General features: G+C 42.5%; 2 protein-coding genes, 2 non-coding genes and 2 pseudogenes across 7 annotated transcripts; 5 read left to right on the top strand and 1 right to left on the bottom strand.

The window, feature by feature from the left end:
* The first annotated feature begins 485 nt into the window (after positions 1–485).
* On the top strand, positions 486–2,252 carry LOC147957601 (small ribosomal subunit protein uS10-like). The gene is made up of 3 exons (XM_087536048.1): positions 486–723; positions 810–923; positions 1,944–2,252. The coding sequence occupies exons 1-3, from the start codon at positions 597–599 to the stop codon at positions 2,084–2,086; spliced, it is 384 nt and encodes a 127-aa protein (XP_087392174.1). The 5' UTR covers positions 486–596; the 3' UTR covers positions 2,087–2,252.
* Positions 1,061–1,146, top strand: LOC147957605 (small nucleolar RNA SNORD36; annotated as a pseudogene).
* On the top strand, positions 1,251–1,334 carry LOC147957604 (small nucleolar RNA SNORD36). The gene has a single exon (XR_015612443.1). It is a non-coding gene; the product is annotated as a small nucleolar RNA SNORD36 (small nucleolar RNA).
* On the top strand, positions 1,511–1,590 carry LOC147957603 (small nucleolar RNA SNORD36). The gene has a single exon (XR_015612445.1). It is a non-coding gene; the product is annotated as a small nucleolar RNA SNORD36 (small nucleolar RNA).
* On the top strand, positions 1,764–1,838 carry LOC147957602 (small nucleolar RNA SNORD36; annotated as a pseudogene).
* An 813-nt stretch (positions 2,253–3,065) lies between the features above and the next one.
* LOC125521452 (lipid phosphate phosphatase 2-like) lies at positions 3,066–10,304 on the bottom strand. Of its 4 annotated transcripts, XM_087536045.1 has the most exons (11): positions 10,206–10,304; positions 9,917–10,010; positions 8,237–8,377; positions 7,516–7,575; positions 5,712–5,933; positions 5,524–5,611; positions 5,335–5,444; positions 5,112–5,205; positions 3,877–4,065; positions 3,711–3,770; positions 3,066–3,623 (listed from the first exon to the last, which is right to left on the bottom strand). In XM_087536045.1, the coding sequence occupies exons 5-11, from the start codon at positions 5,925–5,927 to the stop codon at positions 3,403–3,405; spliced, it is 978 nt and encodes a 325-aa protein (XP_087392171.1). In that variant the 5' UTR covers positions 5,928–5,933; positions 7,516–7,575; positions 8,237–8,377; positions 9,917–10,010; positions 10,206–10,304; the 3' UTR covers positions 3,066–3,402. The 4 variants fall into 4 exon arrangements, with proteins under 4 accessions (XP_087392171.1, XP_087392173.1, XP_087392172.1 ...); XM_087536047.1 differs by having other exon boundaries at positions 7,516–8,377; XM_087536046.1 differs by having other exon boundaries at positions 5,712–7,575.
* Between the last annotated feature and the right edge of the window lie 3,087 nt (positions 10,305–13,391).

Genomic DNA, 13,391 nt, shown 5'->3' with positions numbered 1-13,391 from the left:
AGCTGTGTGATCAATTGACCTGCGATTGCTTCAACTGTTTATTTTGTTCATCATCAGCCAGGGGGCAATCACTGATCTTGCCCCACGGGGATTGCCATTACTGTGTTGTCTGAGTTTTTACCATTGGATCTTCGATGGAGTTTTGATACTTGTCATCTGTTGTAGCAGCGTCTGTTAGGTTCAGTCTAAGTATCATCATATAAGCTCACTAATAAAGCACGCCCCCTTTCAGTTGAGCTCGGTTTCTTTTAGTTAAGCCAACTGTTAATTGTGAGTTGCTCATTGTTCATGTTTCGGTTTCTTTCAGTTTTACTCAGTTTCATGCTTGCCGTTTGCTCGCAGCAGAACAACCTAACTTTTATTTCTCCGCAATCTGGCATGATCAAAATTGTTCTATGAATATTGACCGGGTGCATGTAAAATCCCTGACTGTGGCTATAATTGGATTTATTTCTTGGTCATGTTATTAGCATTAGATTTAGAGCAAACCTAGCGAGCTCCATCCCCAGCGCCGCCGCCGCCTCCTCCTCTGCGCCCCAAACCCTAGCTCGCTTGCAGCGCCGCGGCCTCCTCCCTACCATCCTCCACCGGCAGCCATGGCGACGGAGCTGGCCTACGCGCCGCCCATGAAGTCGGGCAAGCTCGGGTTCGAGGGCACCCAGGAGGTGCAGCACCGCATCCGCATCACCCTCTCTTCCAAGTCCGTCAAGAACCTCGAGAAGGGTGGGTGCCCGCCGATCCCTTTCCTTCCTTGTTCCCCGTTCGCTCCCGCTTTGTGCGTCTCCGATCTGACGCGTGTTGCTTCGCAGTGTGCTCGGATCTGGTGAAGGGCGCCAAGGAGAAGCAGCTCAAGGTCAAGGGCCCCATCCGGATGCCCACCAAGGTGCTCAACATCACCACCAGGAAGTCCCCCTGTGGAGAAGGTACCCACCCCCTCTCCCCTGCTTGATCCCATTTTTATTTTGCCTACATGCCGTGCATCGTATCAGGTCCTGGTAGTCCATGTGAGTAAGGATGTGTCTTATGGTTTGAATTGCCGTTACGTTGATGGTGGTGTGCTGAGCAGAGGATGTGAAACATTTAGACCGCTGAGGCCTCTCCGGCCTTTGATGATCTAAAGATCGAGCTTTTTAAAACTGATGCCTAGCATGCCATCAATCAACGTACTGCTTTGTTCTTGTGTATCTGAGATGCAGCTCTATTACAGTGGTAATAATGTAGAGTAGTTGCATATGAACCGTTTGTCAGCTGAGCACATGATGTTACAAGGAGATGCTACTGAGATGTCACATCGTTGAGGTATCTTAAACCGAGCTTTTTAAAACTGTTGCTTGCTTCATTCGCTGCTAAGTTAGATTACGAGTATCGTTCTTGGTTGTTGGTCATCCTACATATTTTGGTCATCTGTTTCTCAATTGAAATCTATGGCACACTGAATCTAGCAGTGGTCCTATCCACGGCAGTTGCTCATGTGCGATGTTGATTTTCTGTTTATGTTTTATGATGGGCTGGTCAGATGATGCTAAAACAACATATTCCTGAGATTTTCTTCGAGGAATACAAAATCGAGCTTTTTAAGACTGATGGCTAGCCTGTCTTATGATTATTTTCTTCTTTGCACCTGTTCCTTCTAGTAGGAGTGTAGTCCTCTGCACGTTTTTTTTAACCTGTACCACATGATTGTCGCTTATGGTACAATTAGTTTTAACAATTAAACATCTTATCTTACCAAGAATGAAGCATTTGCAGTTAGTAGATGGGCTGAGCAAATGATGATGCATATGATTAGTCTGATCCATTTGATGTTTCGAAATCGAGCTTTTTAAACCTGATGCTCAGCTCATCACAAATCAGTTGTCTCTTTATCTTTCTGTGCATTTTTCTTAAAATAAAATTTTGAGAAGAACTCATTCTAACTACTTGTTCTTGGTCTGCTAAAACAGGTACCAACACCTGGGATCGGTTTGAGATGCGGGTGCACAAGAGGGTGATCGACCTCGTCAGCTCCCCAGACGTCGTCAAGCAGATCACCTCGATCACCATTGAGCCCGGCGTTGAGGTCGAAGTGACCATCAGCGACCAGTAGTTATGCTACCCCTTGATATGTGTCTTTAAATCCTTTTACAAGGGTGGAGAGACACCAGCGTACCAAGATATTTTTGAAACTTTCTGTAGTATGAGAACTGGGTTTTGTATGACTAGGTTCTTTGCTTCGTGATTCTAAGTGCCTACTGTCCTAAATTATCTGTCAATTTTCCTTGTTGCCCTGTTGTGTGTGCCGGGTTGAATGTTTATACATGGATCGCTATTTATCTATGAGATTTGGTAGCGTTTCCTTGATATCTTCAGTGATTTGTGTTCGACAGTGTGGAAGAGGAATAGCTGCGAGTAAAATGGTCCCAAAAACCTAATCATGATCGAACATATGGCAATTTTCTGCATTCAAGCATGCCACAATTCTTACAAAATTGCCATGGCAACTTTAGGTGGTTTGGCATGGCAAGTTTGGCTTTCGCTAGGACAAACGCTCCCGTTCCAGATGTGGTCTGAGTAGGAATAGGCGCTTCTTCAAACTAGAATTACCGCATTTCTATCAGCTGGTGCACAAGATTAGAGAGGAAATTCAGTTGTGGAATTTGGCCGGAGCTGGAATTCCTTTTGACCCTGGCTGAGTGTACTTTTGTACCTCCTTTTGTTTTGTATTCCTCTTCTTCTTTTGCACCTCCTTTTGTTTTGCCGGTGCTTGCCCTCCTGGGCACTTATTTTTGGTCCTGGTTCTTCTCTGATCAATGAATTTGGTAGCAATTTCTGAATCAGATGTATTACATTGAAATATACAAAACAGCAGCAAAATTTGGTACTCCCTCCGTTCGGAATTACTTGTCGCAGAAATGGATGTATCTAGATGTATTTTAGTTCTAGATACATCCATATTCGAGACAAGTAATTCCGAACGGAGGGAGTAGTACTTAGAGAATCCCTGCATGTTAGCAAAATTTTCTGATTATACATCTTTGGATAACAAACCAGTTTATCTGAGCAGCCAATCAATAGCACAGGTTGGATAACAAAACAAAACAAAGCAATCATATATACATACTGCTTGCTGAAAAAGCAAGAAATAATTAGTGCACAATGTCCTCACCCACTCCACTAGCACTGACTAGGTAATGTACCACGCCAGATCCTCACTTGCCTAACCATCCAATCAACCTCTAACAAACAAATGGTGAACAACACAAACGCACACATACATACAAAACACCAGCAGGTCAATAACACACCAATCAAACCAAAGTGTGATGAGAAAAACAGCTCCCAGACAGCCGCCTGCGACGTGCATCGAAAACGTAAGCCCACGGACGGTCGTTGTAGTTAGGGTGTCGCCGGATCCTTCCACTCCTAGTTTTCATCATATTTTAGGGCGTCTCTCAGGGCGACCCCACCCCGGCCTTGCCCTTCTTCTACCATCTCCTCCGTGGGCCGCACGGCGTCTCTCAGGGCGATCCCACCCTCACCTTGTCCTTCTTCTACCGTCTCCTCTGTGGGCTGCACGCTGAAGGAGTTTGCTGCAATGCCCGCCTCGGCTAGCTGGAGGGTGTTGTACGCGTAAGGCCACAATCCTGCAATGGAAATCAGTACTTGCTAAGTATTTTATCACTGAGAAACCACGGAGGACTCAAAACTCGATTGGTAAAAGGAGGAGGCACCATCTGCGTCGAAAGGATATGGGAAAAATTGCAGGTAACAGAACGAGGACACTGTGAGACCTGCAAAGGGCAACAGGAGAATAATTTTTTTTATTAATCAACTATGGGCGTCTAGAAGGTCATCTGTATAACTAATTTACGCAACAACGACAAATGGCAGACAAACCTATGATAGCTCCTGCAAACACATCTTGCCAGTGATGCCAGTAGTCATCCACCCGAGAAACGGCAACGAGCGCAGCAGTAAGTAGAGGCAGAACAATGATGCACAGCTTTGCGATATGGCCTTTACGATCGAAAACTGCGATTTTCCCAGTTAAGTACCACGTGAGGAAGCCCAGGCCAGCGAAAGACCCTGGAATAGATTGATTATTAGCACAAGGTGAAAGAAAACAGGTTATTATACTGACGGTCTAGTTAGGTGATCTAGCCACAACCTATTTGATGCAATTGTAACAACACTACAACATATATAGATTGTACATGTGGGCAATAAAAAGACTGAGACCCCCAGTTTTGATACTGAATTGGCCTGAAAACTTATTGCTTTTACCTAGAAAAAAATGCTTTTGATAGGACTTGCATTTCACCACACAGGGCATGTTTTGGACGCAACCTTGAGACAAGGCTAAGGCTAGGCCAATTTTGTGGGGTCCCTAATCAAACACATGACCTATGTGCATTGTCCATTATAAGATATACCTCCACAAAATGGTACACATGACAAACCCAATGTTTTTATGCTCTGGAGTAGTTCCAGAACTAGTTACCGCACAACTACTACACCAAGCAGCAACCAAAGCATCTAAACTGAAATGGGGCACTTCCTGGTTCGCTGCCACATCGCACCAATGTAGCCAATGCGCCAGGCTGTCTTATGCCCAATTGTGGCCTAGCCACCCATCAGAGTTCCCCTGGTTCAATGACTGCCACCAAGGCCTTGTACAATGCAAGGTGATTAGAGACGTGCTTAGGAAAATAAACCAAGTTTTTCTTAAGCACCAGTGCTTATTTCTACAGGAGGGATGCCTAATTAAGCATCTAGCCTCTACAAATAAGCAGCAGTGCTTAAGGAAAAACTGGTTTATTTTTCTACTAGGCACCTAGCATTGTACTCCCTCCGTAAAGAAATATAAGAGTGTTTAGATCACTACTTAGTAAACAACAGGTAGAGGCTAACACAAGCCAGCTAACACAAGCAGCCCAACCAACCGCAAACAACAGGTAGCCATCACTTATTCCCAGGTCCCAGCACGGTTTGTGTCAACGAGGATTATCATAAAGATGTAAAAAACGACTTCAAGTATGTAACTGGGTTTTAAAGAATTCCATAGGCATAGCTGACCAAATGCCTGACACCAGTATTACCAATGGAAACATTAGGTATATTAAATGACTTACATGATGAGTGTCCACTTGGGAAGCTCTTGTGACCTTCCTTGATGACACTCTTCTCCCCATGGCACAGAACGCCAGTAGTGACATTATCATAAAGCTGAAAAAGAGTCCTTCGATGAGTTTTGGTTAATATGGACTCCATAGATGATAAGAACTGAACAATGGGCAGGTAAACAAAGATGAACTTGTGACTGGAAAAAGTGAAGTTCTTGGCTAGTAATCTTACATCCTTTCCATCTGGGAAACAGCGCCAGAAGAAATCAGGACGCGGTCGGCCAACTCCATCCTTAATTGCATCAGTAATCACTGCAGTTATAAGCACCGAATAAAGAATACCTACAAAAATATGTGTTTCGAATTATTTCTTGTACATACAATATCAACATATTCATATGCCTAAGAATATGTTAGATACCCAGTATGCCATGGTGCAAATCATAGAAATTCTTCTTCTTGAAGTAAATTCCACCAAAGATGGCAAAGGGTAAGACAATTCCAATGACCTGCAAATCATGTGAGTTCCAAAAATGGGACTATCTTTTCGAATGGCACAAAAATGATGTAAACAATGGAAAGTCCAAAATTAGCAGCACAAGAACACACCGGAACAGCCCAAAAGGGCACAGTATTGCCCTGTAAGGGATATCTCAAGTCAGTCATCATGTCCTTCCCAACGAAACGGTGAAAAGGCTCAATTATATTCAACAATCCATCTATGACAGCAAGGAGGACAAGTATTATCCAGTCATACATGTGGAGTCTTGCAATTTTGGCCCCATGGGACTTTATAGTGTAACAGCTTAACTGGATATCCGCCATTATGTCCTATAAATAACAAAGGGAGCAAGACAAAGAATTGTTGAGTAAAGTTGCAATAGTTACAAGATAGACTGGATGTAATACAGCTATGATTAATTAAACTAGTCGTCAACCCGTGCGTTCGCACGGGCTAATATATTGATAACGCTAACTATGTACAAACTTAAACAAACAATACCATTAACATATTGATGCGATTATCAATAAAATTATGTTTACAGTAAATTATGCACCATTTTGCCATAGCAAGATGCAGGTTTGTTGAAAAATGCACAACTAACACTTTTAGAAAATAAGTTGTTAGTCGAGAGCTTGTACAAACAGGGAAATTGAAGTTCAGAAATATTTACCTATAACCGAACAACACGAAGTGCAAATAGTAGTGCAAGTACATTCTTATACTTGTTATGCTGCAATGTTTAACTATCAGTACCATAACTAATAAAAACCATATGCCGAGGTAGAACATGTATGCTTAGATACGATTATTATTTTGAGGAGCATAAATGAAAGCTTAATAAATAAAGCATTTTTATCTGCTAGTCCTTCAATTACTCTTATGTTCTTCAAATTCAACCGAATAATTTTACATATTATATGTGAAATGTGAACATGATATAAATTGTTGAAAAAAAGAAGGAAGAAGAAGGTATTGCAAAAAAGGCAACCTTTTGAATAGCTCCAGACCTACAAATTTCAAATTCAGATGTAATACAAAGATGTAATTTAGAAACCTCAAACCGAACTAAACTGCATATTTATACTATTCGTTTTAGACTGTTTGTCTTCTGCTTTTCTTCTAATACGTAAAGCTTTTGCGCTGTCGCAAAAAAAGTCATGAGCAAAACTATCTGGTAAACAACAAATAAAAGATAAGTGTAAGCCTACAAAAATAGACCAAGAAGACATAATACTTCTAGTTCTAAGAATACATTAGACAGCTGAACACCTAGTAGCACAAATCACGGTCATGTTGAAAGCTTGCCATTCTTCTAAACCATATCATGACCCTTGACAACTTACAATTCTAATCACCCTAAGAGACTAAAAAAATGGAAAACACAAAAAATACTTTCAATAGTATCATACAGCTGAACACTTGTAGTCGTATAAATCACACTCTTGCTGATGACCTTGCAAAGCTTGCCATTTTTCTCACACACGTAATGTACCCCTAGCTATGTCCAATACTCCTCATCTGTATCTGAATCGAATTATTTTCTGGGAAAAACAGTTGAAACTAAAATGCCGCGTGAAATGACAAATTAAGAAGAATCATAAGAGAGCGTAAGGTATTAAGTATACATCACAAATAGTATATAGAGTGCTTCAATAGAAATAAAGATTGTATGTTATATAATTTAGAAGATCACAGAACCACATACAATATTATCTAGATTAGCCATGCTGGACTCTCTTCTATTTGTAGATGAGAATAATGCTCCATGTCTGGTGTTGCAACAAAAATATCATTGGATCTAAAGGAAGGAGAAGACCAAAAAATACATAAAAAGATAATGTTTGAGAATCACAACTACTGGCACATATAGTGGTGAGAAATTAAATTATCTGCATTGTCAATTATTACCTCTGGAACAACAGAGCCATGACCAAGGAACCCTTGCGAACAATAGAACCAAGAGCAAGCCTGAAAAATCAAAAATATATTAGTAATACTTCTATGCTTCTAGTAATATAAATCCTACTACCCCACTTTGTTGCAGACACCGTAGGCTCGATAGCATGCCATACTGTTATGTTTAGAACTCCCATCCTTCACTAATTCCAACAGTTAGAAAACAGTTTTGCTAAATGCAAACTTGGCAAAAGGGGAGATCAGAGAAACTGAATTCATCTAATGACAAAAATAAAAAATCTAGGAGATGACACTAAAAGTTAATTACATTAATTGGCAGTAGTAATGTTGCACTCAGTCTAGTTTTCAGGGCAAAACATGAACGGACACACGACTATTAGGGTGTTACTACTATCAATTTTTTCTGTAAAAAATTCAAACAAACAGAAAGGATTACACTTGTCCCGCTCTGCATCAATTAGCTGTTGAGTGCTACGTGACACTACCATCACAGACAACACAGATCCCTTCTTGTTGTATGCATCATCTCCTCCTTCCTGCAGTGCTGGACGCTACACCGATGGTAGATGGGTGAGAGTTTCCATTACATATACAACTAATTTGTCCCTTCCCCGACATGATTGATACTGCACGTTATCCCATCTCTCACAGTTAAGCTCAAATTATCTAGAGAAAAGATTTAATGGAGAATCGATTTTAGATCATGGTGCACCTTTCTCTTTCAAGTAACTGTCGACGCGGGTCGTAGGAGGCTGTCAAAGCGCTAAAGCTCGTACTTGCGTCGGCGGCGGCCACCTTCTCTCTAACACGCTGGTACACATGCTGCTGCGTCGCTTACTTTAATCCCGCAAGTCTGCAACACCATGGAGCTCCCGAGAGTTAGGGATCTGCAGAGCACACACGTGTCCTTCATGATTGATATCAATCTATGTGAAAACTGAGCCGAAGTAGACATTTACAGAGAGGGGGCGGATTCCTACCTAGGAAACGGGAGAACGGGGGCAAACATGGACTGCTGGAGGGATGCAAGTACGATTAGATTGGAAAGACCTAGGAGATCGGATGGTAGAATATAATTTTAACTTTCTGAGAAGACAAACCATGGAGCTTAATTTGTGTGGGCCTACAAAATTAGCTTTTTTTTCTTCTCACTATAGATTAGATATTTTTGGTATTAAACGTGGAGCCTCTTGTGGGCCCAAAAAATCTGTTTTTTTCCAAACAAATCAGTTTTGGTCCTATTTTTTTTCTCTGGATTAAAGATATAAACGATGGAGCTTTGTGTGGGCCTACAAAATTAGCTTTTTTTCCTTCTCACTCTAGATTAGATATTTTTGGGATTAAACGCGGAGCCTCTTGCGGGCCCAAAAAATCTGTTTTTTCCAAAAAGAATCAGTTTTGGTCCTATTTTTTTCTCTAGATTAAAGATTAGATCTACACCGTAATAATTCGGTCCCACTTGATTAACGGTTCATAATTACTGATTAACATGAGAATTTTTAGGGAGTCACAAATTAGTATAGGTATAGATAGATAGATAGATATAGATAGATAGATAGATAGATAGATAGATAGATAGATAGATAGATGAAAGGTAAAAAAAGAAGCCAAAAAAGGATTAAAAACGAAAACAGGAGCACAATACTTGCATTTCTGATGAAGACAATGTTATTCTGTTTGACTGGCTTCTGTAATAATTCTGTGTTCCTATATTTCCTCAGTTTACTTGTACACACGATGCTCCTAGAATTCCAAATAACTTGCAACCTTGATTGGAAAATGATCATATGTACAGGCTATAGTTTCCAATCATCAAGGAGTGCGCGAAGCGTGGGCATACAAGGTTGCCATGACCCATGCCAAGATGGGACAGGTAAGTTGTTCAGCAGTTCCCTTTCTCCCGCTCAGGTGCCCTTCTGTATCGACGAAAATTCTCTCTCAATACCGGCGAACAAACTTGACTAGATGTACCAAAAATCGCCTCCGATTACCCCATCCTAATTTTGTGTCCAACGGTGCGCAAACACGTACGTAGCTACTTGCTACTCCATGGGCAAACAAGCAACTTTGGGTCCCCAAAGAGTTGTCAAAATCGGAAGGAAGGAAGGAAGGTGCTCCTCCAAGCCTAGGCATGTTCACACATTCTTGTTGAATACTCCCTCCGTCTGGAAAAATTTATCCCTCAAATTGATGTATCTAGCACCAAGTTAGTGCAAACTTTTTCGGAGGGAGGGAGCATAAATTAACATATTTGTGTCGTTGTAAAACCATGGACATTCTTTGCTGGCAATTCGGCAATATTTACTGTAGATGACAAGTCAACAGCATGGAGATTCTCTGCAAAGCACTGGTACTAAGAGGAAGATTAGGATTTAGGGGCGGGCCAAATAACCTGGAATTCAGGGGAGGAAATCAAGCTGCTGCCGTGAAGCTCATGGGCGCGTCAGCCCCGTCTCGTCTCGTCTCCGAAGCTCCTGCTCCTGCTCCTGCACCGGGAAAGCACGCCTAAAGAAATGCGCCAAGGACCCGCCCCCGCTACTGCCACGCCGCCGGCAAGAAGCAGCAGCCCCGCCACCGCGCGCTGCCGGCCAAGCTCGGGCTTGCTCTGCCTGCCCCGCTAGCGGCGCCCTGTGTGCAGAGAGAAGAACGGAGGGAGGGAGAAGAGAAAGCGAGGGACTCACTCATGTAGTCCGGCCGCCGGCGGAGCCCCAGATGCGCGCCGCCGCGCGGGTCGTCGGGAGACGAGAATCGATGGGGGGCTCGGGGTGGGGGAAAGTATCCGGGCCGTCTACCAAAGCATCCCCTGCTTATTTGCTTTCTTTAAGTTGATTGTTTTTTTTTGTTCTTTTTTGAGATAGCTACCCGCTCATTCCCAGCGGTTTTAAAATTTCCCAAGTGGACTACCTCCGTCACGATTTAGAAGGCGCGTTTGAAAATTCTCTGGGACCTAGGTGGTTATCTATTGGTTGTGAGATGGGCTAAAAAATAGCATTCACACTATGCATGCATATAGAAATAGTATATCGGAGTACTAATTAGCTATTAGAAATAAATACAATGTGCCCTAAACCTTGTCTATTGTGGAAACGCACGCAAATTTAATTGTGCCTTCTAATCTGTGACGGAGGGAGTACTAGACTTCACCAATACTCCACGGATGACAAATTGTTTATAAAACAAATTTATCCATCTACCATCGAGTCGGATGTGGATTTTTGGAACCTTGGTCTAGGCACACCCGCTTAGAAAAAAAACAATTTAAAAATAGTAAAAAAATATCTAGGCAAAATACTCGGATGTGCCGAGAGCGAGAAGGTCGGGCTTCCTTGAGAAGATGATCATCCTCTTTCGAATTATATGGATAACAGAGTCAGTTCTCACTTTTATTACCTTCATGAATGAAGAGACACACTTTCCCTTGAAACTGTAACTGCTCGTATCATAACAAAATAATTGGATTTGCTTCCCCACTTCCTCGAGGGGATTCATACATTGAATGAGGATTCCTACTATGGTACAACTGATCGATTCATTCAAATAAGTGAAACCAGTAGGGTGAGTTCTTCTCGTGATTGTAATAAACCCGCTTGTGGCTCTCGCCACTTTGTGGGTTGGTGCCGTCCACCTAAGCCATCCCATGTGGTTTCGCTACATACCAGGGTTTGTAGCTTGTTTGATGATCGATGATTTAGCTGTGGAAGCATGCGCCCGATGAGAGCATGTGACATGCTGAATATATGATTTTACTACACATAGAGGTGAAGATAGAAAATCAAAGCTGACTCGCAAAAATACTTCTCAGAAGCAAACAATAGTCATGTAATGCGGTGGGTCAGTGTAGCACCTTCATGTCACCATACCCAACCAATAAATACCAGTCTCCCCCATGCCTCTCAACTCCAATTCCAATTTCTTATCTCTCATGTCTCCCAGTTCCAATTCCAATTTCTTATAGCAATGAGGGGTTATCCATATATCTAGAGAGTGGAGAGCAACTATTTTGAATTGTGTAGGCTTGAAATGCACCGGGAACAATTTTACGGAAACAAGGCTCTGTTTGTTACAATAGTTTATGTCGCCAACCTCATTTGATGGAGGACTTGGTGCACCGATGGGGAGAGACCTTAGCAGGCCAGCAACAATAACAGACATGTACAATCCTTGCGACAAGGTGCATTGACACTCTGACCCGACATTTAGACATCTCTCCACCTGAGGTCACACCTCTTCTCATTAGAGTATTTTTTTTGATTGGGTAGAATATAGATTGCCATGTGATGCTCTTGTTTTTTCTAAACACGAATTGGGCCACTTGCTTATGCTAATTGTCTGCCTAATTGTGTCTACTAAAAAGTAACACTAATTAAGTGCCCACAGCGTGCTTAACACATAACGCAACAAGAATGAGCATCGATCTTCTATGTTGGTGGTGGGCTCTCCCTCCATATGATCTCGTGTTGAGATCCATACTTGAATCGTTTCATTTAGGTTGAGCATTATATTTAAAGCTTTTAATTGAGAGCTGTTGTGTCCCTTACCTAGCTTGCATGACACCGAAGCAAGCAATGCTTTCTCCTAGCAAGAATTACATGCCATTGGAATTAAATTTCAAGCAGTGAAGTTTTTCCTCTCGACTAGTTTTATTGAAGCTCAAGTCAAACCTCTGTTGGATAAACATCTATTCTAGCATCGACTTCTTATGTTCTTAACAAACAAGCAATGTATTGGATGATCATCCCCATTGTAAAACAGAACATGACACCCCTTTACATAGGGGCTCAGGAAGGCGTTATACTGGATGTGTACAATGAGCTAATAAGACTTCATTCATATTTATCTATATGATCCGTCGTAGTTTGTTTTTTCATAGCAAACAGATGGCATGATTCCCAAGGAAAGAGTTGTCGGCATCTCGATTCAAGAAGCTAGGGAAGAATCTAGACGTAGATGTGCTGAGAGTGAGAAGGCCAGTCTTCATCGAGACAATCTTCCTATTCTGAATTATATGAATAACAAAAATAAATCCTCACATGTATTAACTTCATGAGTGAAGATATAAACTTTCCATAGATATTATCACCACTATCAACATAAAATAACTGGATTTGTTTCCCTAGTTCCTTCGGGGGATTCATACATCAGATGAGGATTCCTATAAGGGTACAACAGATCAATCCTTTGAAATCAATGGAACCATTAGGGTGAGTTTGTTGGGTTCTACGGTAGGGTGCGTCGACTACAAATTAAAATTTTCCTACGCGCAGAACAACCAAGAACGTGCTACGGGAGATGGATCACAGTTCGTTACCACTAGACGCGCAGTGCCGTGCAGCGGAAAAAGAGTTGGGCGGTGCGTTCACGTGGATCGTCTCCTCCTCGTCCGATCTCCCTCGTACAGCCGGTAGTCGGTTCCCATGTACAGATTCGCCGGAGTGGCGCAAGTGTACCGCCTCTAACGATATCCGCGCGTGCAGGAGGGACGTCGTGCGGCGGACTGCTAGGTCTGATCACACAACCGGCGGCGAGTGGAGGTGTCTATTCGCAACACATGCAAACCCTAGTGACAACGCCGAAGCGATCAATCGCGTGAGTGTGCGGCACCTCCACTTTATATAGGCGTCCGTCGCAGGCTCAACACTTGGGCCTTGCACGGACCCTAAAGCCCATAAGTCTACTCGGCCACAATCCGAATAAAGCTCGGATCACATCCGACCAGTGTCCTCAGATCCGACCTCGTAGACTCCTTCCCTTAAGCGCGCGACCCCTTAGGTTCAAGTCGGCTTGGACGTAGTTCGGATCACCTCCGAACTGCACAGTCGGTAGCGGCCTCTAGCAAGGCATGCCGAACACCAAACAGACTATGTAGC

Source organism: Triticum urartu, chromosome 7A, assembly GCF_056163025.1.
Source record: "Triticum urartu cultivar PI428250 chromosome 7A, HENAU_Tu73, whole genome shotgun sequence".
Classification (NCBI taxonomy): domain Eukaryota; kingdom Viridiplantae; phylum Streptophyta; class Magnoliopsida; order Poales; family Poaceae; genus Triticum; species Triticum urartu.
Note: the sequence above shows the minus strand (reverse complement) of the source record. Positions and strands in the feature narration are given on the sequence as shown.